Here is a 25,636-nt window from a genome sequence, read left to right as displayed (position 1 = left end):
AATCAAGAACAAAAAGACAAGAAAGACCCATAAAGCTTTTTGTTACTTTAAATTGTTGTAACTTATCACTGGCATTTTTTTGTTATTTAAAATTTTATTTTTATTTGATTTCCACTTGTTGCGAGTTGTATATTTATCTTTAACTCCTTGTATAATTTTTTCATTTCTGAAATAAAAAAGGCAAAAAAAAAACTAATAATAACAATATATCAATAACACTACTAATAATAAATAACATCGGGACAATTTTATTTTAAAGCATAGAATACTGTTGTTGTTGCTGCTGGTGTTGTACACTCAAAAATTATATATATAATTTAATTTTATATAAATTAATTTTTATTATATATATATTTTGACCATATATAAATTAATATATATATATACACATTAATTTTTATTACATCCTGTTGAAATGGTAACTCTTTGGCTTAACCCATTTTTTTTTTTATTTAAAAGAATAGGGTTCTTATCATGTAGCTCAAATTAAATGTTTTATTTAAATGTAAATTATAGTTCAGAGTATTGCAAAAGGTATTAGTTGTTACCTTTAACTTGAAATTAAATTGTCTACAATTGTTCAAGCCAAGGTGATCTTAACATTTACAGACTGGCAAGCAAGATGCTTTTTTTGTGAAAGATTATGACAGCTGAATTTCTTCACATGTATTTCTGTCTTGTAAAAAGCAACAAACTCGTTTTCATTATTGTTCATATTTTAATATCTGCAGATTGTAACCTGAAGATCAAGCACACAACCATATTTACAGCACAGTCCCTTAAAAAAAGTCATCAAGTACAAAAACAATACAACACAAGCTAACCTGGTAACCATTAATGGATGCTATTTTATTATGAACAAAATTCTGTTATGCATTTAATAATCAACAAACCGTTTTCAAAACTGTAAAAGCATTTGTAAATGTTCAAACACAACACAATGATGATTTCATCTTTTTCAAACACCCAAATCTATTTTGGTCTTATGCTTAATTTATTTCACAATCACTTCTCTCTTTTTTAAGCAAAATGTTAACTAATGCTCAAGTTTAAATTATCTCTGGAGTGTAACCCTAAGATAAATATATGGCTTCTCCTTTTAAGTTTCACAAATATTAAATATTATGTTGAATAAACACTTTTGAAATCTTATGATCAACCATGACTCTTTAATCTTCAAATAAAGAAACTGTAAATTCCAACATTGGTCTACACAAGTATCAGTCAAACTATATTCAGAAAATAATAGTCCATCCTCAAAAAATAAAAATGGAAACTCCATTTAAATACCAATACTGTAACAAACTCCATAAAACGTAATACAGATAAAATGCTTGTTATAGTGTTCAGTGTTCCTCCGTTCTCTTAATTTCATCTCACTAGAAGCATAAAACTTCTATTGCACCTTTTGTTCAATAGATCTCATACATTAACCATCAAGAAAATAACAATGAAAAGCTACAGCAACCCTAAATGGGCGATACATTTTTTTGATCATCATGGATTAAATATTGTTCCATAAGAGTTAGCCAAACAACTGGCACACAGTTTATACATTCTGTAGGTTTAGCCCATCGTCCTACAAAATAAAAAAGTACAGATAAAGTATTCAAGAGTTAATGGAACTAACGTAGTGTATGGTTAAAAAAAAAACTGAATATGGGCTATTCACCTTATTCCTTCATGTATATACACAGACTTAAAGCACTAAACATGAAACGATCTAAACTCAAAAACGATTTAATCCTACTTTTAATACAAAAAAATGTGTGTAGATTTAATCACACAGTAACAATAATGTCTGGTCAAGGCAATGTGAGTAAAGGCATGTCATCAATGCAAACAAAAAACCTTTAACAATAAGCCGCCAATTGACAAAGTCTGAAATGCATTAAGTCTAAATGAATATGTATAAAAATAAGCCAGTGGCTCATTAGGAAACAGAGCTATTGACAAAATTCAATTTGCTTAATTACAGAAAGCATCACCAATCATCACAGCCATGACAAAAACAAAGCATTACAATGACTTTTTTTAACAACCGTAAGCCACCTTGCCAGTCAAGTTTTGCACATTCAAGCGGACATGTTGCACCGTCTCTTGGTTTAGATGGCAGCTCAGATTGTCACATAAAGATATAAAGCACATTTTGGTTCAACATTTTCACTGGTTGATATGTCATGCCAAAGTTGTCATCTTTGCCAGCTGATTCGTTGATTTCAGTAGTGTATAATTGGACATAAGGTTCAGCAACAAAGCTGGAGATACAAGTAGTGCACTGCATAAAGGTTGCCGCCTTGGGTCAATATGAAGCTTTGTATGAATAGTTATAAACGAACAAATAAACAACACCTAATATATTTACAGTATATGTACAATCACATTTCATTTCAGTCACCTTTTCCTGTAATAAATACATCCCCTCTGCAAACCCCACTTAGAAAATTAACTTAATATTTATGCGCTTTCAAAGAAACCAGCAACCTCTCTTAGTCATTATAATCCACTTCATTGAAACTTTCTTGCTATTAAAACAGTTCCACGACTAAATGTTTTGTCCAATCCTCAAATCTGCTTTATTTTCCTTTTCTCTTCACATGGCCATGGTGGTTAAATGCTGATGCCCCAGCAAGCCTTTTCGTCCACCCCCAGCGCCAGGATGCGTGCCCACTCCACCATGTCCGCAATACTCCTGCAAGTTCTGCCGCAGTGTGACGAGTGCTGAACCCAAGCAGGCCCGGTTGGGTGCAAGTATGCCCCCTGGCAGCTGGATGAGCACGGTGGCCACCCCAGCCATTCCATCATCTGTGGGCTCCAGAGTGATCGGCCCAACTTTGAAGGATGAGTACGAAAAACCCATGAGCTGGGAAAGGAAGGGATCAGAGCGGCAGAAATGCTGATAGCTGCCGTGTGAGGACGGATGATGGTGGTGGTGATGTGAGGTCGGGTTGGCTGCAGAGCTGGGAGTGTAGTGGTGAGCATTTAAGTAGTGTAGGGGAAGGTGCTGCCCATTGTTGCTTCCACTTAGAGCAAGATGGTGGTGGTGATGGTGAGTGGCAGTGCCTGGGTCATGCTTATATGGCAGAGCACCGGGTCGTCCTCTTTGGCCCATCACCATGCCACTAAGCTTGCCAGTCCTGACATGGGCCAGGGACACGGCGCTACCCCCTCCGGCCGAAGGCAAGTAAACCAGCTGAGGCTCTTCAGGTTCCAAGTAGACGGTAAGTTTGGCAAAAGGCCGAGAGGCCATCTTGGTCATCTCTTGAATGTGGCGGCGCTGCTCGCGGCGGAAATCTAGGAACTGCTTGACCTTCCACAGTAGCACACAGACAGACAAGAAGAGAAAGAAACAGGAGAAGAAGACGGAGAAGAAGACGAAGAGGTCAATGTGGGCCTGGTCCTGTCGTAGAAAGAGGAGGCCTTGAGACTCTCCGTTATGAGTGTCTGTGCCCACACCACGCAGAGCAATGTAAAAACGGCTCGACTTGAGTGAGTGCACTTCATGGGGGAAGGTGATGACCACACGGTCCCGTACGCCTCGTACGATCAACACAGTCTGCGGCTTCCACACGGTGATGTACGTTATGAGACCTTCCGTTCGTTCTTCCCGCACTTCACGTTCGCTACCCTGTGGCTTTCCCGATTGAGGTGTGCCGACTAAGGCTGCAGAGGAGTTTGGAAACATCTTCATGGGTGATGGTGGGATGAGTGGCACCTCTTTGTCTCCCCGTGTAGCGGTCGCTGAGGTGGCCTCATCTTCGATCTTGATGGTATGGACACCAGTTTGCCGGTGTACCTCCACAATAAAGGTGTCATGAGAGTTAGACACATAAACCTCAACCTCCCCAAATGTAACATCAATGGTGACACGGATATCCACGTTAGTAAACTTGGGCTGGGCTGAAAAGAACACTGTGCGACCCCGGAGCAGATTGCGGATGTTGGGCTCGTGGAAGCAATTGACTTGTGATGTTGGGTCGAAGCAGCATTCGCTGTCCACGTTGAACTGCCGGTAACACTGACGACCATTCACTGGATTGCCATTGAATGAATCCTTGCACTTTGCACACTGTAAGATAGCAGCAGGTATGAGAATAATAATCATGAATACCCTTTATCTCTATAGAGACATAAAAAACAAGATTAGATAAAATTATATATTATTTGCCATGGGTCTGTTGAATGCTTTATTCTGATTGGCTGAGAAATGTTCCATGGGTGTTGATTATTTTTTCTGTCAACCACACACCTAACTTGTCAAATGTCTTAATAACTGGTCTTTAGATTTTTAAACAAATAATACACACCCGCGGTGTAACGGCACTCCGCTTAAACCTTAAACAGTCAAGAGTGGAAAACGATGACCAAAAAATCTTTTAATGACATTTTTTGTATCATCTGGACTTATGTAAAAGATATTCATTGGAATTTTTTAAATAGTTGATATATTCAGGATTTTATGAGTTGTATCTCCCAGGATACATTGCCCTATTAAGGTATAAAAAAATAATTAAGTCATCAAAATGTATTTTTTATTTGCAGCAAAAATTATGTGATTCTGACTTCCTCTCTTGCTCTAAAACATGCCTTACATATTTTTTCATCCATATTAAACAGTGTAAACAAAAGGTTCACTAGTTACAATGCATGTAAATAACCCAACTAAATGTAAGTAGGCCTAACTAAGAATAAGCATATATGTAAATAAGAATTTTGAATGTCTTCATTGGCTTCATTGGTGCTTTTTCTCCTCCACCTGCAAAAAAAATATATTTTTAGATAATAATAGTTTTGTAAATTATTTATCAATTGATAAATTTTGCATACCACTTGAACTACCCCTCAATGTAAACTATATGTGTTTCAATCAGAGGCCTCTTACTGGCTGCAATTCAGAGGAATGCATGCCTGGCATGCCTGGCATGAGAATTACCTAAATTTCTTGGTTCTAATACACCGCTGCACTGTCACAAAAACTTCATCATCATCACTTTTCTTAAAATCTGAAGAATTCATTGGTATCGATTCGGCTCTATAACTCATATTCGCTCTCATTCCTATATACTATAAAATGAGCTGTTGTGAAGCCGCGAAAGAAAAAATCCAGGTAAAATGCAAAGATGCAGTCACCTAAATATACGAATATCAGTTTAATCTGCAAATTTGATCATTTATTACATTTTTCAACTCAAAATACAAAGATAGTCAATATTGTGGTTAATCCCTTTTTTATACCCCAATCAGGCAATGTATCTCAGGGGATACGTATATTTCAAAATGTGCTAAATAACAATACAAACAACATAACCTAATTTTATTTTTCAGCACCTTAAGACAATGTTCACAATTAATATTAGCAGTATAAATATTTTTTTAAGAAAAAAAGATAAATATTCATATACTTACCATAAAATCTGACTGTCCTGCAAAACCGGTGGCCATGTTGGATTTAGGTCAGGCTGACCAATCGATAAAAAAAACTTGAAACAAATAGTGTTCCCCACATATTCAAGACAGACCAAGGTTTGATAACTGATATAAGGATTTGATTGAAAAATCTTTTTTATGCCCCAAACCAGACACTGAAGAGAGCGTATCCCATGGTGCACGTTGCCTGTTTAAGGGTTAATGTCGTGCCGGATTACCACCTTGGGTGTGCATTATTTTTTATAATTCAACAGCCCGTCATCAATTATTCCTTACTTATCTTAGTTCACAAATGGTGCAAAAAATAAGCTATTTTCACACTCTTATTAATGAATTATAGCAAACACCTCAGGTTGTAAAGAATTGGCCATTACCTGTTGCCTGTAACAGTCCTTGCGGTCACTCTGTGGGTTGGTCAGACAGGATGAAGTTTCGGTGTTGTTCTGGCAGGGACAGCTTGTGCCATCATGCTCATTACAGGTGTCTGCATGGCCATTACACTGACATCTACAAGGAAAACAATAGTAAAACTGATGAGACTACAGCTGTTCGAAAATTATTATTTTATTAACAGCATTTCAAAAGCAGGGTGAAAGTAAATCACACAATTAGTTTAAAAAAATCTCTGTATTAAAAACAGTAGCAGCAGCTGTTCAAAATGGCTTGCGCATACTGCTCTATATAATGTTATGAAGTCTATTAAAACACCTGAACACAGTTACAGACAATGCTGATCTTGTTCTTGTGTACTCACTTGTCACACTTCCCATGCAGGAGGAAATATCCACTTAGGCAGCTCTCACACTTATCCCCCACACTGTTGTTCTGACAGGTCACACACACCGCGTTGTCCTCAGTCGGGCCCTCTGTAGCCCACTGTTCAATCTAAGAGGTGCAGAAATAATCAGACCAAGAGGCAAGCTTTGCAGTAGACATTCATATTTAGATTTTTGAATGCAGAGATTCCTATAGACTGCTTACACTGTCACGGTCCAGTGGATAGTCTTTTGGATTATCCATTGCCCTCCGGTGCTCCTCTTTTGACAGGCACACATCACTGTTGCCTCTGCAGAACTCACGGCAGGGCCGACACATTCCCCCATCCTTCGCCTGGCCCACAAACAAGGGCTTACACCTGTCACAAAAATTACCCTAAAAAATAAAAGAGAAAATCATAATGAAACTCATAGCTGGACAAAAACTATGTCATCAACAACAGCTTAACTGTGGGAAGCACAGTACCAAAGACAAAGGTCACATCATAGACACTCACCCTAGCATATATGAGACTGTATCAATATTAAAGTTTGATTGGATAAATTTTTATTTATTTGTGATACATGGCCCTAATACGAAATCCAGGCTAAAGCCTAATAATTTACGTGATTAGAAGCAAAGTTTGATTGCACATAAGGTTGTGCCGATGGACGATAGTCAGACATATCGCTAATAGCAGGCTTTCATGATGATAGTTGGCCATAGTTATTATTATTATCATCATAGTTTCACATTAACATGTGCATTGCATGCTTTTCCTTGCATTAAAGGGTTTGTGGGCTTCACTTTATCCCAGAGAGCTTGTAATGCGCACAGATTCATTTTCGCACGCACGTGGACTCAATGCACGCTTCTTGGACTCTTGCTAGGACCTCAATACGTGTGGCATGGACTTCTAGCACCTGAACTTGTAATACGCGCGGCTCTGAGATTTCCTTGTACTAGAGAGGTTGTTAGGTGCACAGAGGGTTAAAACCAGCGAGTTTGTTGTTCCCACTCCCGACACACAAGAAACTTTATTGCGCTTGCACTTAAAGGATTGGTCCATTTTCTTAAAAAAAAACTCAGATAATTTACTAACCACCATGTCATCCAAACTGTTGATGTCTTTCTTTGTTTAGTCGAGAAGAAATTATGTTTTTTAAGGAAAACATTCCAGGATTTTTCTCATTATTATGGACTTTAATGGACCCCAACACTTAAGAGTTTTAATGTAGTTTAAAATGGCAGTTTCAAAGGACTCTAAACGATTCCAAACAAGGCATAAGGGTCTTATCTAGCAAAACGATTGTTAGGGATGCACCGATACCACTTTTTTGGAATACGAGTACTTGCATTTCAGTACTTGCCGATACCGAGTACTTAATAAAAAAAAAAATGATTTAAATTTACAGGTAACAGCTTTAGTCATTTAGACTTTTAACGAGTATGAGTACTTTAGAAAATGTGGTATCGAGGCAGATACCCGATACCAGTATCGGTGCATCCCTAACGATTGTCATTGTTGGCAAGAAAAATAAAAAATATGCACTTTTAAACCACAACTTCTCGTCTTCCTCCGTTTGTGTGACAAGCCAGCGCGACCTCACGTAATTGCATAATGACGTCGAAAGGTCATGTGTTACATATATGAAACGCACATTTGCAGACCATTTGAAACAATAAACTGACACAAAGACAATAATTAGTATCATTCAACATAAAACAACTTCGGAAAGGTCCTATTTCTGCACACTTGTAAACACTGGGGTAGTTTCGCATACATAATCTTGACCTCTTGATGTGACGACGTATTACGTGAGGTCGTGCTGGAGCGTAACAGAACCGGAGGAAGACAATAAGTTGTGGTCTAAAAGTGCATATTTAAATTTTTTCTTGCCAAAAATAACAATAGTTACGCTAGATAAGACCCGTATGCCTTGTTTGAGATTGTTTACAGTCCTAAGATCAGTTTTAAGAAAGTTGCGGTTATGACAGTGTTGCCCTTGTTTTTTTTTGTCCACCAATCAAGTAACTTGTCATAAATAAGTTTTATGGTTGTTACCTTTGTGTTATTCTTGCACTCCAAACAGGTGTTCAGCTGAGAGATGCTTTTACAGTTACTGTGTTTGTTACAGCGGCACTCAGAGGAGCAGTTTTCCCCAACAAACCCAAAGTGGCACTGACACACTCCTGGAGACACGCAGGTGCCGTTAACACAGCCCTGTGCACACACTGGCTCACACTGACCCGACACACTGGAAAAAAAAGAGAGAACACATATTAACAGATGTAGAGTTCCTAAAAGAACGTAACCTTGGGATTATTATATATACCTGCTTAGTATATAGCCCTGTCTGCAGGTGCAGTGGTAGCCTTCAGGTTGATCATGGCAGTCCTGAGTGACATTACAGTGGTGATGGCCATTGGCACACTCATCCTCTGCCGGGCAGTGCAAGAATGACCAGCTGCTGTTCCACTGTGGGCACATAGCTTCACTCACACCTGCAAAGTAAAAACACAATTACAATTACATTTCAGTGCATTAGGCAGTTTTGATATTTAGTATAACATAACTATTTTAACTGCTTATTTTATGTGTTTGGGTTTCTTGCAGAGAAAAAAAACAAAACATTCTAAAGTATTCCACGCAGCACTTTTAAAGGTGCAGTGTGTAAATTTTAGCGGCATCTAGTGGTGAGGTCACGAATTGCAACCAATGGCTTAGTCCACTGCTCACCCCTCGCTTTTGAAACACATAGAGAAGCTACGGTAGCCGCCACCAGACAAACATGTCATCGTCGGAGACAACTTAGTAAAAAAAAAAATGTCCGTTAAGGGCTTCTGTAGTAAAATGGTGGCACAAAATGGTGACTTCCATGTAAGGGGACCCTCGGTGTATGTAGATAAAAAGGTCTCGTTCTAAGGTAATAAACACATACCAGGTCATTATGAAAGGTCTTTATACACCCCTGATAATATAGTTTTGTATATCATTTTGCATTTTTGTCAAGAGATCCTTTTAAAAATTACACACTGCACCTTTAATCAATTATATCTATATTCTTAGCAAAAACAACATAAGATAGTAACACGCATACCATTCAATCCTCCCTGCAGGCAGCGCCCCGCCCCATTCCCACCACGGGCAGCACACCAACCGCACTGCGGTCTGGAAATGCACCGGGAACACTGGGTGAGCTGGGAGCACTGAGGAGAACATGAATCTTCATCTGAGAGCAAACGACCGCACTGACCCGCCTCACAGCGTAACGGAACGAACGAGGGACTCATACACTAAAAAACAGACAGACAGAACAGGTATGGCACACTGCTATGTTGTCCATGTTGTTTTAACTTGTGCCAAAAAATTGGACTTACCTGCTGCAGTGCCATGCTCCATACACAACGCTGCCAACCTCCATCAGAGCCCCGAGAGCTCAAACACTGGTTGCAACTTCTGATTTCATGGCAGGGTTCAGGGCAAGGCATCGGTGGAGAGGACTCCACTTGCATGGGAGATACATTAAGCAAAGCGTAGCTGAAACAAGTCCAGTCATACGTTGGGTGCACGCTCAGGATGCGTCTCGTCTCACCTGGACAATTAAAAATACAAAGTTGAGATGTTTATGTCTCCATTTCTTGTGTTGGTTGCATCACAGAAAACTTAGCATGTGGTCGTTCTTACCTGTGCGTTTGAACTGGCGTGTCCACATGCACTTTCCTGAAGCCGTGCATTTGGGGCAATCAGATGCCTCACAGCTGGTTTCAGTGCAGTTGCTGGACAGGAAGATCTCTCTCTGGTTTATCCTGCAGTCATGTTCTGATGTGCAGCTCACTGAACTGCTAATACAAGCTCCCTCAGGACAGTTTGTGCACCACTTACACTGTAGAGCAGGCTGGGAAAGAGACAGAGAGACTTTTATCGTGCCATCGGAGACTGTAAGAATTACTTTAACTTAGATGTACAATTGACTTTAACACAATCAACTTTTGAACTGCTTAATAATCTGTAGAAGCATGGCCATACAGGTGTACACCAATACATGCTTGTTGATTATTTAATTTTACAACTAAACTTGGCTTTCACTCCAGACGTATAATTTCTTTATTGACATGCTGCAATAGAAAAAGGCTTTTCCCAAACTTTTTGAGCACAAAGTTGGTAGCAGACAATTTTCTAGAATGTCATTGAGCATTAAATCTTTAACATCATTTGTCTTCTCTGGAAATATGTGGCCAAACTTGATATTTGATATTTTTTAATAAAAAAAATCATTGGGACTGTATTGAGGTGGCCTTACCTGCATTGGACTGGAAAATGTTTTAGGGTGGCGGGCCAGACACTCGCTGCACGTCTTCAGTCTGCGACACTGGTCTGGAGAACGAGGTGTAGGAGAGCAGGTGGATTGACCAATAGTGCAACCCAACCTAGAAAAAAAGCAATAAATAAATAAAACAAACAAATGAGAGGCCTGAATTTAGCTCCACTGCTTCGACTGGGACAGTTGTTGTTGTCTGTAATACCTCTCTGCAGTATCTGATGAAGCACAAGTGCTCCTGCACCACACGCAGCTGCCAGTGCTGCTGTTACAGGCCTCAGGTGTGGGCAGCAGGACGCAGGGGTCAGAGGGTAGGGAAAGAGTCAACAGCCGCCCCAGCGTCACCCCGTTAAAGCCTCCAGACAGGAACAGGCGACCGCCCCACCCAGTCATCGCCAAGGAAACAGAGCGGTTCACAGGTTCACCTACCAATGATACTAAAAAAAAAAAACAATGATTCTTGGGCTTAGTCTGTGTGTGTGTGAACTAATGTTAACTAGTGTATTGTTTTATGAACATTAGTGACTAGTGTATTTAATGTAAATGTTACCTGGCTGTATCCATGTGTTACAGTTGATCTGGTAGAGTGAAACTGTGTTGCTGTAATCTTCCTCTCCCGTCCTGCCTCCAACAATTACCATGGTGTCCTTTACTAAGGCCGCCGCATGGAAGAACCGAGAGAGAGGCTGGAGAGCAGCATGACAAAAATAGCATTGGTTAATGTTAACCATACTCTTAATGCTGAGTTCACACCAGCCGCGGTAGAGGCGTCAAGAGCAAGTGATTTCAATGTTAAGTCAATGTGAAGATGCGTTGACACGCGTTTGGAGGTCCCGCGGCACGGTAGCGGAGCTTCCGCCTCATTAGTGTGCCTAGTTTGCGCTAAAATTTGAACTTTGGCGGAAAAACACAATAACGAGCTTGCTCTAGTAGTGACGTGATTACAGGATGTGAGTGGAGTCGCAGAAGCCCCTCCCATTACTCGAATTTCCGCGTGAATGTCTCGATGACTAGAATTTAACACGCGGCTTTCACGCGCGAATGAAGCAAGTAAACTCAAAATGTTCAAGCGGCAAACTGGACGCGGTAAATGAGAATTTGAAGCCTCAAACGCGGCTGGTTTGAACCCACAGCAAGACCAATTTTCAATGTCTAGAAAACAGTTATTTTACAGTTACCTTGTTACCCTGAGAAGGCACCAGTAAGGACCAGGTAAAGTTGGGGTAATAAAGACTGTAGAGCTCTCCAGAAGGTTCTACGGCTTCAACGTGAAAACGGTAACCACCAAACACATAAACAGCATCGGTTTGTTCATGATACACTGCAGAGTGGCCATAAAGACCTAAAAAGTGAAAAACAGTGCAAGAATAAACAAAAACAGTCCTGACAAAGTAGACAAGGTTAAATTGTGGTACAGCAAATGTGTAGTTCTCTATCCCTACCAGTAGGAGGTGTGCCTGTGTGGGGGGCTATTGTCCAGTTTCCAGACTGAGGGCTGAACTCCAGTAAATGATGGTTAAATCCATTCTCTGGTGAGTAACCGCCAATCAGCAGAACAGATGAGCCCTTCCTTACTGTTAAAGTGTGACCGGCCACAGGGGGCAGCACTGAGCTCTAAGCACAGAGACATTTACCACTCATATTAATATCCAACATAGCCGAAGAGGAAAGGCACACCTGTAAAGTTATGATTAAAATACCTTATACTGCTTCCACATTAAACTGCTGAGGTTAAGACACCATGTGTCATTGGCAACACCGTTCTTTGTGACTCCACCAACCACAAACATCAAACCGTGAGCATCTGCCTGAGAGCCAGAAAATGGCTCGTGATTGAACACCAGAGCGGATGCATGATGGTAGCGCGAAAGGGGCATTGAATTATCCTCCAATGAACTGGTCAGCATTTGAGTCCATCGCCTCTCTAACACAGAATATCTGTAACAGACATAAGATGCAACTACATGATTAACCAAAACTATATCTCAACCCAAAAATCTTTCACAGACTAACAACCAATTACCATTTAGATCACACCCTGATGCCTAAGACTATACCTGTAAACATTTCCAAGGATCCCCTCTGAGAGTGAGAGGCCTCCATACATCCAGAGAGTGCCTCGTAACCCAGACACCAGAGAGTGACCCATCCTCTGAAGGAACCTGTGTGCCTTATTCTGAAAATGGAAACAAATTAGATCAGAACTTTGGGAAATTACGAACAAAGAGTAAAGTCTTGAATTAAAACGTACAGCAGAGAGCTGAGTGTCCAGCAATGTTTCCCAAACCAGGCTGTCTGAGTCTGAGATAGAAGAACAGTCAGATCCAGCCCAGCCTACTGTACACACGCACAGGCCAAGAGTCTGTAAGCAGATGCATTTGTTAAGGTAAAAAACATTTAATTTTGTATTATATTAGCCAATCGAATAAAACAACAGGCATCAATAAGAATATCACACACCATGTTACATATGCCTCGACCTTCCTCTGCCCCACAATTTCCTGGGCAGACAGGGCGGTCACATTGTGGACCCCCAAAACCATGGGGGCATTGACAGAGCCCATTTACACACTGTGCCCCTGACTGGCACTCGGATGAGACAACTGCACCCTCTCCAGAACTTCCGTTTCCACATCGCTTCACCCAGAATGAGGCATTAAAACCCTGAGCTCGTCCTGAAGTAACGTTTGCCTCAAAGTACACAGATATCACCCCTGGAGAAGAAGAAAACTAACTTATTATACTTTACTAGAAAACTATCACAATATTGTATACATTTATCCAGTCTAGGTGAAGGGAAGTATAATAAATATGTCCTAGCTAGCTAAGAATAAAAGTATCATTTTTTGTCAAGCACCTGATGTAGCTTCAACAGTAATTGGCTGCATTCTTGTTGTGCCGCAGAATGCTCCAATAAGGTTGTGGTCAGAGTGCACAACACCGTTGCTGAGGAACCTTGGCAGGCCATCAAATATATAAACATAAGAGTTCTGTCGGACAGAGAAATGCAACATTTGGTCACCGTTTTAAACATGCATGCAGTACCTTGTATAAGCTTTCTGTTATTTTTAGAGTAAGGCACTAGAATCATCTACTCACAGTACAGTGTGTGTGTGAATCTGGGTGCCAGGTCAGGGCTACAGGTGGGCAGGACTGCCCTGGCATGCATGGTGCCAAATCCTGAGACACAGAGAGGACCCACAGGCAATGAGAAACCCCACCATGACCACCGATTGCTCCATGCCACCCCAGAGAGGAGGAAAGAGACAACGGTGCAGAGGAAGAGGATGAGAGAAAAACGGATCGACCCTGACACTGTCTGAAACATGTGCCATTATTCCTGTGAAAAGATAAATTGCAATGAAAAAAAATTAACAAACAATGCCCATAGCGATATAATAAAAGGGCGTCTCCCTCCACAAATATAAAAACATAGCTAATTCATAGTTAAAGCATGACATACCTGGGGTCTCCGTAGTAGCCAGGCAAGCAGGACTCACACTGTGTACCTTGAGTGTGATGGGTGCAGTAGCACTGGCCTGTTTGGTTATGGCAGTAACCTTGGAGAGGGTCACCATGGCCATTACATTGACAAGGAACGCAGCCCTCACCTCCTGGCAAACTAGAGGCAAAACTACCCGGCCTGCAGTGCTCACAGTGTGGCCCTGTAGTCCAGTCTAAAGAAGACAAGACAAATGACTTCAGTAATATTAAAAATAAAACCGTTTTTCTAATTGTCGCTTCGTTCTCGCACACTTAGATATTGATTCTTTTTTTAGTCTTTCTTAAAATAACTGTTAAGAATTTTTTTTTTACCCTGGCACTGGTCACAGATCCCTGGAGCTGTAATACACGTGCTGTGAAAGTTACATTCACAGTCAACGTCACACTCCACTCCGCTCAGCACTAGAGTGGCTGGGTCTGAGGTCCAACCCAATGAGCACTCACACTCGAACCGCGGACTTCCACTACACCGGCCGTGACGACACTCATTATAGCACCTGAGTGAGAAAACAGCATAAGATAATTTCAGGAAGTACTTGGGATTTTCAAAAAGAAAAAATGACTGGCAGAAAGTAGATGTCTCACGTCTGGTTGCAGTGGTTCACTCCATCTCCTGTGAAGCCCCTCTCACAGTGACATTCGTAGGAGGTCGGGGTGTTGACACAGGTTGCGGAGGGGTGGCATGTATGTAAACCCAGACGACACTCCTCTACATCAGGACACGATGGATAGGACCAAACAGCATCTCCATCCCCCTCCATTCCTTCCTGCAGCTCTAGTTCAAACTCCATTTCCATCTCAAGCTCCATCAGCCGTGGGGGCGACAAAGTTTGAGGCTCAGGGCTGACAGAAGAAATGAAGGATGCAAATTTTAAACTCACTGCAACATATGAAATGATCTCAGGGTTCCCACACCTTAGTTAACTTCAAACTCAAGGACCTTTCATGGACTTTCCATGTCCAATACCCTCATATTCAAGGACTAAATGTGTGGACATATTTCAAGTGAGAGCAAGGTTACATCGTGCTACCTTTTAAGATACATTGTTACAGTTCCCTTTCGAGGGAACTTGCACTGCGTCACTGCGGTGACACTTTGGGGACTCTTCTAGGGGTAAGTGCGTCTGAATGTGTATATCTAATTCAACCAATGGTGAGGCTTAACGACAAAGACATGGGTAGAAGCGGGAGCCAGGAAGTATATACGGTGTAACAGGGACGCAGGAAGTATGGTAAGGGAGACGCAGCGTCTGGTTCCCTTCTCAGGGAACAAGAGTTACATACGTAACCCGAGACGTTTTCATGTGTCAAACACAACTATGCAAAAAAGCATTTTGGTATGAATCAACATTCGCATACAGAAGATATAAGCATTTAAAGCGAACAGTTTAGCACATGTGCTTAAAAGGCTAGACATTTTATATTATCCTACACTACACAGGGAATAATATGGATTTTTTTTCCATAAAACTTCTTGCATAAAATAGATTTAAGCACTTTCAGTGACCTGTATCTATGCATGTATATTTTCAAAAAATTCCCAGGGCCTTGAAATTTCCCCCCAGATTCACAAACTTTCAAGGATTTCAAAAACCCGTGGGAACCCTGTGATCTGCTATGCTATAAGGCACAAAATTCACTGTGCAAAGGTGCAATACATTTTATTATCAAGTTTTGTGCTCACCTGCTGGCTTTCACCTCAGCTACAGCCATACTGCAGTTAATTGCAGAGGGGTCATCCATTCCACCCCAGTCACCCCTTAAACACCTAAGATAGGAGGCAGAAAAAGTCAAAGGATGACAAAAACAGATCAGAAGTTTTCACACGATCAGAAGAGCATTTTGGTGTACCCTACCTGCCGATGGTGGGGTTGTTGTAGTCCCCACACCAGCCACACTGAAAGGTCTGCAGACACTCTGAACAGGTGCCTAGAGAAGAGCACTGCTTACACTGAGGAACAGAGTGAACACTGGAAACAAGACGAAAGGAAGATTTCTCAATTAACAAGCTTAATTAACAGCATCTAACTACTGTATGTCAATTTCATAGTAAGTGTTATTCACCTGTCATACCAATCCCTGCACTCGCCATATGGGAACTTTGTAAGATATGCGGCAAAATAGAAACAGGTCTGAGCGGATTCACACCATGCGCACTGACTGGAGTTAGACAAACATTCTCCACATGTCATCCTCCTGTTTCAGAGAGAAAGAGGATGATGAAAACCGAACCAAAGTCAATACCCTGTAGGAGGTTCTTCACCGCCATCAGACATTGCGTACACCAAACAAATACTTCACAGGCAAGTTTATCATTTTAGACTCACTGGTTGCAAACTTTCGGACACCCTCCTGGTTCTCGGATGGAGCCGTCCAGTCTCCCACGGCGACTGCACAGATAATCTCCCTTCTTGCTGGAGTTGATCTGCCACTCACAGTAGGGGTCCTGCAGGCATTTACAAACACAACACAAACGCTACTGTAGCCTTAGAGCGAACCAAGTTTGGTAAACAGATGTCTGACTGCACGCTGCTTTGGATCAAAAGAGTCTTGAATCGAAACGGTCCATGCTGTCTCTAAACATATTGATGTGGATGTGGTACCTGAGTGCAGGCGGCGCAGTCTCTGTACTCCTCACATAGGGTACAGTGCTGAGGGTTGAGCAGCAGGTGGCGCTCTTCTCCCTGAGGGTCTATGCAGGGCTGCTGGTTGACGTCAGAGCGCAGAAAACACAGATTCATGGTGGGACACCAGCCGCATGACTGATCGGACAGACACGCTGAACATGAGCGGTATTCTGAACACGAGTTGGAGCGAAACGGTTCGAGGAACAAGAAGGAGATTTCCTGACAAAGAGAAAATTATAAATGGGATTAAGAAATCTTTCTATAGCTTTCAAGTTGCGCTGTTAGCCAATAAACACTTACGCTGCCCCCAGGTAACGCTGTTCGGTTCCAGGTTAGTGCCATCTCACTAGTCTGTCCTGACGCAGAGTTATTCAAGTAGCCCTCTGCCTGAATTAGGTACCAGTTTCCACGCGTAAGATTCTGGAACAGACGAGAACCATCTGGCCGAGACAGCATACGAATGTCTTTCTCTTCCTGAGCTGACCACCGACCCAGCACATCAGTCTGTATAGAGAAGAATGATTCATAAAACACAATTATATACGCTATTAAATACATGTATAGATATGTTTTGCATTCAATTAAAGGCTTCATCTATTCTTTTCCATACCAGTTGCAGAGAGTTGGGTCCAGCAGCCATCTGAGCAGTAAAGTGGAGCTTCTGAATTCTGGCCCACATGGCAACAGTTTCCTGAGGTGGTGATGCAGGAGGTGGGGCACCCCATAAGGGATGAACAAATCCACGAAACTGTAGGGTCACATCCATCTCTGTAGAGGGATTGAGGATGATGGAGGTACTACGCAAGATGGACACCTACAAAGAAGTAAGCAAGCTAGTTTACAACCATAAAGAGATGCAGAACATAAAAAGAGAAAAGGTCAAGTTTACGGTTACATTTTTACTTAAAAAACGATATACAGGTACAAAGATCATATGCCCAGAGATGTGCACAGAAGAGAGGAGCAGTCAAAGCAGAGGCTGAATAGTGGAAGGTCATAAAATGTCAAGAAGAACCTGCCGTACCTTGTCAGGCTGTGATTGGTTGCGTGGATGCTGAAAGGTGAGCAGGTGCAGTCCCGGGACATAGTTCTCGGTGCGACAGGAGGGGAGGGAGGTGAGGAAACGCGTGCGCTCCCCCCACCAGCCGTACGCCCCAGAGATCTGGTCCACGCGGCATGCACTGCGCTCTGCCAGGGGTCAAAGTTGACAATATTTACTTATGATATGATACCAAAAAACTACATAGTGTATACACTCAGGTCACTTGGCAAAATTGTATATTACGTTGTGCAGCTTCTTATTACACAATTACAAACAGCACTCAGTAACACTTTATTTCACAGACTTTATAAAATTGTCTAGAAATAAGGATTTACTGAGCAATGTGTTGATTTGTCACATCCTTATAAACATTAATTTTGGCGTGAAGTGTGCTTCTGTTCTCTCCTCTCTCTTTACCTGAAACAGGCAAGCATGACTCATTCTGCACACACCAGCCGAATTCCCCAGAAACTCGTGGCAGAGAGTTCGGCACCCCGCTGAACACCAGACATGACTGACAGTCCGACAGGAAACGAGCCAGGCCCAGACATCCGGTGCTACCACACTGTACATACACATAACACAAACACAGCAGCAGTCAAAATTGAGAAACTGAAGTGGATCTAAAAAAGACAGTGGTGAGGCAGAGAGGAACCCAGTTGGGGGAAATTTTACCGGATTGGTAGGCTGGTATTCGCGGCAACGCCCCTCACACCAACTGCATTCTGGGTTCTTAAGGCACAAGCTTTCATCTGGAGCCTCAGCACATACGGTGTCCTTAAAGACAGAAACACAAGGCCACACAAATATATAAACATGTCTCAGTACAAGTGTGCACAGTGAGATGGAAATATTATACAATCTAAAGTCTTTACCCTGTCTCCTGGGTCACTGCTTACAAACAGTGGAACTTTATAAGCGACAAGGTCACTACGGGCAACTCCACTGTAACCACCAGCAACAAGCAGCACACGGCCATCCATAACAGCGGCAACGTGGGAATATCGGCCCCTTACTGATGCACCTCCTACAGGAGCACAGAGAAAATCAAATTAATGGATAACAGAAAAAATATTTGCACAAACCAAAAAAATTCTGTCATATAGGTCTCGGCTGGTAAATAATCAAAGTGTTATTTTTTTATTTTGAATAAAATTTAGAATTTTGGTGATAGAAATTACCTAAAGCAAGAAAGATGAGTTACATGAATTTCTAGACTTCTGAATTTACCTATTATTATCCACCTTATTTTTTATGTAAACGTAGGCCCTGCCATCTTTGCGAGTACTTTTGTGTTTTCAATGAAAAAGCAAATCATTTCCTAAATAACATGCCACAAATATATTTTACACAAATATTACCAATATGTTTATTATGGTTTGTTCAAATAACTTATAATGTGTTGAATGAGAAAGATACTGCTGCCTATCAGGAGGAGAAAGTGCCACAATGACGTGATAAGCTTGATGTGTCACCATAGAAACTCAAAAAAAAAAAAGGAAATACATCACATACTTCAGCGTTCAAAAATAACGTAGATAGGATAAAAAAACTTTCAGGCTAGTATTAATAACTTTGTAAAAATGCTGCAGGCAAAATGCAGAAGAGATATTATAAAACAAATGACCTTACAATGACTTCACAACAATCAAAATTAGCCTCCAGACAGAGTGACCCATCCTCAACACAAAGCCTCAAAAGCTCTCCTCCTGATATTTACTGCAACATATCCTCCAGGAGACCAAGCGACTCCCTTTATCTCTGATTATCAAATCTACACTTACGTTGACTTCGGTTCTCTCCAACAGACACCCATTGATGGCAACCCAGATGATAAAAAAAGATCTCCTCATCGTAGCACTTCTCTTCAATGTAATGAATATGTACATTTCCTCCTAAGAGACAAACAGAAAATTATGAAGTCTCCACTTAGACTAAAACATACAATTACATTTAAGAAATTAACAATTAGTTAGTTACCACATGAATAACTGTTCTCCAATCTTTACATCCCATTAATAAATCCACAGAGACACTGGGTAGGGTGGGATGTATTAATAGCGTTTATCTCAAAGGTGATCGTCACTTACCATACACCACCATGTAGTTGCCGATGATTGTGGCAGAGTGGAATGCTCTCTCCCTCGGGCCACTGGCAGGAAAACGGGAGCGGAAGGAAGTCCAAAATCGTTTCTCCACATGGAATGCATCTGTCGAATTCACACGCACACTGAACCTGGTGGAGACAAAAGGAGATGGTGTCTTAAAGAAAAATGACACCCAAGTTTTTGACACATCACACACAAACCACAGCTCACGTTTACTCATCTAACGTCTTTCAATGACATTTCATTTGAACATGAATTTTACAAATTTTATTGTGTGGTTTCCTAGACTAGTCCCAGGCTATAATGCAAGTCTGAGCTGCCTTAATTTAAAACATCTTGCACCAACATATCTTAACATATATCAGTGCCATTGTTTTCCCTCAAGATGCATACCAGTAATGTTTTTTGTAAGGAATGTTTGTAAAAACGTGCCGTGCTGGCAAAATAAGTCGGAATGAGCAAATTTTCAAATATTAGTAATTTATATTGTGACATTCTCTATTTAAAAAAATTTAAAATTATGTATGATTTGTTAGAAACTAACAAATACAATTACAGAGCTACATGTGTTTGAAGTTGACAGAGATAGCAAAGTCAGTTGAGAAAAATCAAGATTTTTGAGGGTTCAAAAGCAAAATCATTGCATCCATAACTTAAAATCACTGGTAAAACTAATAGATTTGGAACACACAAAGTAAAAAATTTTTTTCAAAAAATCTGACTTTTTCCATGTTTAAGTGCAATAATTGGGTCCCCAGTGCTTCTATCAACCTAGAAAATGTGAAAACATCAACCCAAGTAACTTAGTTTTGGTAAACCGTTCTCTGCAAGCATGTGAAAAAATAGGTCATTGAAATTTGGCTCCCCTTGTGATGTCTAAAGGGGATAATTCCACCCCCTAGTCTGCGCTATCCAACCACAGCACTAGGACTGGGTATTGGCAAGGAGGTCGTTTGACGCACACAAAGGGACTTAAAAGGGAAAAAATATCGCTAGTAGAGACTCAAATATCGATACACTATCGTGGAAAAATGCATCACGATAGTTAGCTGTATCTATATTTTTGCACAGCCCTACACGGCAGTGCCATTTAGTCAACTCATTTGCGTTTAAAAGGACACACCCAAAAACTGCACATTTTTTCTTACACCTACAAAGTGCAAATTTTAACGTTATAATTAATGATCTTTTTTGAGCAAGAACTTCACATATGTACTCTGGGGGCACCGAAGATTTATTTGACATCTTTTGAAGGTCTTCTAAAATGTCACATTTAAGATCTACTGTAATGCAAGGATAATATAATATCAGATATACATCAGATATTATTTCTTTCAGTCAGCGTGAGGAAGATCGTTTCCATGTCTTATCACTCTTAATAACTCTTTTAACATAAACCAGGTCCCAAGAACTTCCTCTTTCTTAATAGCTATTTTAACGTCAAACAAGTCCTGCACTCAATTTTCTAATTCCTGCATTTTTTACAAGTGAAACCAAAACGTCAGACACACGTGGATGGATATATTAGATTAAACATTTAGGACAGTACACCACTCAGAAAACGTACAAATAAATATAATTTTAGATGTTGTTTAATGACTTTTTAGAGCATTGGGATCGCTAGACGAGGGACAGTGTATTTATATGAAAACCTCAATTTCGACCAAAACCAACATTTATAGTTTCTTTTGCCTCTAGCTCAAAATTAGATGGTGCGCATTCCAACTAATTTTGCCAGCACGGGTCACAAATGTCCCAATATAACTATATAAGGCCTAGTCCTGGATTAATCTAAACCCTGTGTGAAAAACTGACCCCAAATAAATTAAAATACTAAATTACATATATATAGTTAAAGTCTAGTGTGTTTTAAAGACCTTATGAGAACAAAATGTGGCTTTTGGTCTATAAGGGTTTCTTTCAGCTTACCATAACTGTGCATGTTAGAGCTGTATTATAATATTGGTATACCTGGCAGTAGTAGGTCTGTGTCCCCCATACACCAGCAGTGTTTTGGAAGGGGCATGATAGACCATGCTGTGTCCGGCAGTGGCAGGTGGTTTTCCACCTGTAGGTTGAACTACCTCCCAAACTTCATCCCACAACCGAAACCGGTACAAAGATGATGAAAACATGTCCTCTTCTGTTCGACCTGAAGTGAGAAGAAGCAGAATACAAGAAGCAGAATGTTTTTGCAGTGTAACAATCTTTGTTTTTTAATGTTATGGCAATAATGCTCATGTTGGTCCTTTTTAAGATGACAATAATGTTCACTCACCACCAAAAACATACAGGTACTTGTCAACTATCGCTGCTGCGTGATTTGCCAGTCTGGGAGCACCTGGAGCATTTGATTGGCCTAGCTGCTGCCACTCATCTTGCTGTGCACGATATAGCCAGACATCACTAGCTAATGAGTGGTTGGCAAGTTCACCACCATAAATGACCATGTTGCCTTGCCATTCAACTGCTGAATGAGAATGACGAGCAGCCTGAAACAGAGAAAAACATCACTAAATGAAGAATCTAAGTATGTAGCTATAAATACATAATAATATGAAAGAGAAAAAGGATCTTACTGGACTATAGGAATATGATGTCTGTTCCCAATGATTGGTCGAAAAATTGAATGTAACAAGGTCCCCCAGTGCTCTATTCAGATCAAACCCTGAAATAAAAAAATAAAAAATAGCTGAAAACAATTCCTAAAAGTATCTACGTGTGTACAAGCCTATATAATGCTTACCTCCAAACATGTACAATGCTCCAGTGGAAGAAAGGTACACTCCAGCAGAGGCCGTGCGAGGGGGTGAGTGGATGTCACCTTGGCTCACCTCCCACCACTGTCCCGCCCCACTATTGTCACGGAGACTCAATTGACAGTTCTGTCCCACAAATCCTGGGTTGCAAATACAACGCTCTCCCCTCTGTGATCAACAAAGTAAAAGAGAATAAAATAAACTGTCCAAAAAAACAAAACAAACATTTTATTTGAATTACTTTAAATGCTTACCTTATCACAGTGCCCATGGCCATTTTGGGTGCAGACCTGGGAGCACAGAGGGGAGCTGCAGTCCACACCTCCCCACCCCTGATGGCACTGACAGCGGGTAGTAGCAACGTCACACCGCCCGTGACCACCGCAGTCCCCAGGACAAAATGAAAATGTGTATGTGGCATTGAAGCCCAGCAGGTTGTAGTTAGCATCGCTGAAGAGGTGTAACAACATCTAAAAACACATTAAAAGATAGAAGATAAAGAAATGATATTGAGTTTAGGCCAAAACAGCAAATGTGAGAAAAGATACTTTAATGACACACGCTAAGAGAAAGGGAAATATACCTACCACAGAACTACCGTTTAGCATCCTTTTGATACGGCTTACAGCTTAAAGACCAGTAAAATAAGACACACACAGACTTTATTTTCGCTTGGGCTTACCTTACCAGACTTGGCCTCTATTGGTTGTGGTAGGGTGGTGCCACTTAAACTTGCCAGTAAGGGGCTCTGGTAGGAGTCTCCATCATACACAAACAGGTAGTCATAGGTACACTCTGTCTCCATAAAAGTAAAGTTCAGCACAATGCGATGGTTTCTGCTGGGAGCTGAAGGAGACAAAGGAGGTTACATTACTAATGAAAAAAAAGTGCACACCTCCATTCCAGCATATGAAAGGATGAATAAAGGGGTTTGGAAGGAAAAAGGAAAATTAAGCTTTTATATGGACACAAACATGATTATAATCATAATGAGCAGTCAGAAAATATCCATTAGCAATACTGCGATTCAAGAAAAAACACTATACTGAAATACCAGCTGAATCAAAGGGAAAAATACAAATACGCAAATAAACAGACAGTCCTACTGTATGTTAATAACTTTGACACCAACCCTTGATGAGCCACTCGCAGTTGCCATTCACAGAGTAGTTTCCCATTCCATCTGTGACATATCCTGGGATCCCTCTCAGTACCTGTCTGTGGCCCTTACAGTCCCCTGCCCAGACTGCAGGTATCAGAAGAACCCAGACAGGCAGGAGGAGAGCTGGAATGTGAAAACTCATCCTCTCTTGCACCCACAATGGGCTAAATGAGACAAAGACCTACTGGAGCAGTAGGAAGGTGAACTTGCTCACAGTTTGGAGACCTACAGAGAATTAAACATAAGATATAATTCTGTTATCCGCAAACTGATACTATAAAAGTTTAGAAATAAACGTTCATTATGCTTCAGAATATTTGTGGTGTTATCATTTCCTTAAATAATTGTACACAAAAAGCCAACATGCAAAAAATGCTATTTTAAAATTAAGAACAAATGCATTAAAAAAAAGAGCTGTCAATTAAACATTATGCGATACAACAAAATCAAACATATTTAGTAAACACCAAAAACAATTGTGTAACGTGTTTACTTTAACGACTTTTAAGCCTTTTGATCTTTAATCTGTTTTTAACTCAAAAACAGTGGTTTGCCCTGCATTAAGCTAACACTGTCATTACTATAACAACAACATAAGGCTTAGCTAACGGTTCGCTGTACTGTTAGCTGTACTGTCAACATATTAAACCAATTTCAAAATAGTTTTTTGACCTGGTCATTCCAATATTTCACAAAACAGTGAAAAGCATGCATTTACTCGTATCAAACAAAGAAACTGATTAAACTGGAACCTCGGTCAATGCCTTTAGCTGAACAAGCTAACAAGCAACCGCGGTTAGCCATGTCTATTCTGCGAGCTATGTGGGAAAAACGGTCTCCTCTCAATTACTCACCAATTCCCAACACTTGGTCTCCATGTTTCTATAGCATTTAGATATCCTCGACTTACATCCTGTGTCAGATAAATGAAACACGCGTTGTTGGACGTATGAGTCTGCTAAAGCTACTGTTGTGCAGCGCTGCTGCTGCTGCTGAGCCAGCGCGAGACCACTGCGGAGGATGATGTATGAGGTGCTGGAAAAAGGCCTTGAGCCCCACGCTCACAGGATGTGTTTTATTTGCCCAACAAATCTGCAGATGTTAATGGTAAGAACGTGTGCATCATGTGGTTTAAATCCTGGCAAAATACAATAAACAACTCAACATTAGCTAATCCAGTGCTGGGGACGCGCGTAAATGATACAGTTCATTTTTATGTGTGCTTTGTTGGTGTTTATTTACTGGGGCTCTGTGCGTGCTACCAGATGGTTGTCAACAACAGAAGGGGATCTCTGCTGGTCTTTGCTAGTATTGCAATACCGCCCCACATGGTGAAAGGTTGTGTTCAGTTTGACGCTCCGCAGTTTGATGCTGTGTATGAGATCAAAGCACCGCGAGAGCAGTTCAGAAGCTGGCTCTCGCGATACTTATCATGTCATAATTCGAACGGTCTTCGCAGCGACGCGTGGAGTCGAACACACCTCAAGACATTAAACTTCAAGTCCCATTTCAAAATTTAAAACACCAGATTAATGAATTTAACATATAAATATATAATATTAATACAAAAATATACTAACTTTCCTTTAAAAAATGTCAGAACCACTAGAGTTATTTTACTGCCATGCCTTGCCATGCATGTGCTTTTAAATATGCAATTTATTCAAGAAATACTTAGAAGATTTAAAAAGTCAATTTTTATTATAAAATATTTGGAAAAGCCATTTAAGACAATTTAATCCATCCATTGTAACAAAATGAAGAAATAGCCTACAGCACAACAACCATACTAAAAGCATACTGAGCAACTGGACAAGAAAATCCAGTATGGCCATAACGCAGTCTCTTCTTTAGTATATGATTACACCTTTTTTTTAAGTGTCTGGAAATGGTTTATTTTTAAGAGAGTCAACATTTCTATACCTGGGC

General features: G+C 40.7%; 1 protein-coding gene across 2 annotated transcripts; it reads right to left on the bottom strand.

Moving 5' to 3' along the window:
- Window positions 1–828: 828 nt before the first annotated feature.
- megf8 (multiple EGF-like-domains 8) lies at window positions 829–24,953 on the bottom strand. Of its 2 annotated transcripts, none has more exons than XM_065260865.2 (44): window positions 24,562–24,953; window positions 23,678–23,932; window positions 23,228–23,391; window positions 22,800–23,015; window positions 22,533–22,713; window positions 22,366–22,454; window positions 22,065–22,278; window positions 21,758–21,938; window positions 19,769–19,914; window positions 19,463–19,573; window positions 18,554–18,705; window positions 18,354–18,455; window positions 18,096–18,243; window positions 17,661–17,824; window positions 17,247–17,450; window positions 16,937–17,140; window positions 16,613–16,855; window positions 16,337–16,455; window positions 16,074–16,205; window positions 15,866–15,979; window positions 15,694–15,777; window positions 14,595–14,852; window positions 14,322–14,506; window positions 13,969–14,182; window positions 13,605–13,845; window positions 13,363–13,495; window positions 12,966–13,219; window positions 12,757–12,867; window positions 12,563–12,681; window positions 12,206–12,443; window positions 11,948–12,119; window positions 11,684–11,847; window positions 11,056–11,191; window positions 10,711–10,942; window positions 10,488–10,614; window positions 9,872–10,082; window positions 9,565–9,779; window positions 9,285–9,480; window positions 8,520–8,688; window positions 8,249–8,441; window positions 6,409–6,579; window positions 6,182–6,312; window positions 5,802–5,934; window positions 829–4,069 (listed from the first exon to the last, which is right to left on the bottom strand). In XM_065260865.2, the coding sequence occupies exons 2-44, from the start codon at window positions 23,847–23,849 to the stop codon at window positions 2,594–2,596; spliced, it is 8,619 nt and encodes a 2,872-aa protein (XP_065116937.1). In that variant the 5' UTR covers window positions 23,850–23,932; window positions 24,562–24,953; the 3' UTR covers window positions 829–2,593. The 2 variants fall into 2 exon arrangements, with proteins under 2 accessions (XP_065116937.1, XP_065116938.1); XM_065260866.2 differs by lacking the exon at window positions 829–4,069 and adding an exon at window positions 4,516–4,756 and having other exon boundaries at window positions 24,562–24,951.
- Between the last annotated feature and the right edge of the window lie 683 nt (window positions 24,954–25,636).

This window comes from Paramisgurnus dabryanus, chromosome 13 (assembly GCF_030506205.2).
Source record: "Paramisgurnus dabryanus chromosome 13, PD_genome_1.1, whole genome shotgun sequence".
Lineage (NCBI taxonomy): Eukaryota > Metazoa > Chordata > Actinopteri > Cypriniformes > Cobitidae > Paramisgurnus > Paramisgurnus dabryanus.
This window is presented reverse-complemented; position numbering and strand designations above follow the sequence as displayed.

Bases quoted from the DNA above. Each gene is read 5' to 3' on its own strand.
- megf8 (XM_065260865.2), bottom strand. From the start codon at position 23,849: ATGAGTTTTCACATTCCAGCTCTCCTCCTGCCTGTCTGGGTTCTTCTG. The intron at 17,825-18,095 runs GTAAAGAGAGAG...GACCCCTGGCAG, and splicing joins GTCATGCTTGCCTGTTTCAG to AGCGCAGTGCATGCCGCGTG. The intron at 6,313-6,408 runs GTAAGCAGTCTA...TGCACCTCTTAG, and splicing joins ATCCACTGGACCGTGACAGT to ATTGAACAGTGGGCTACAGA.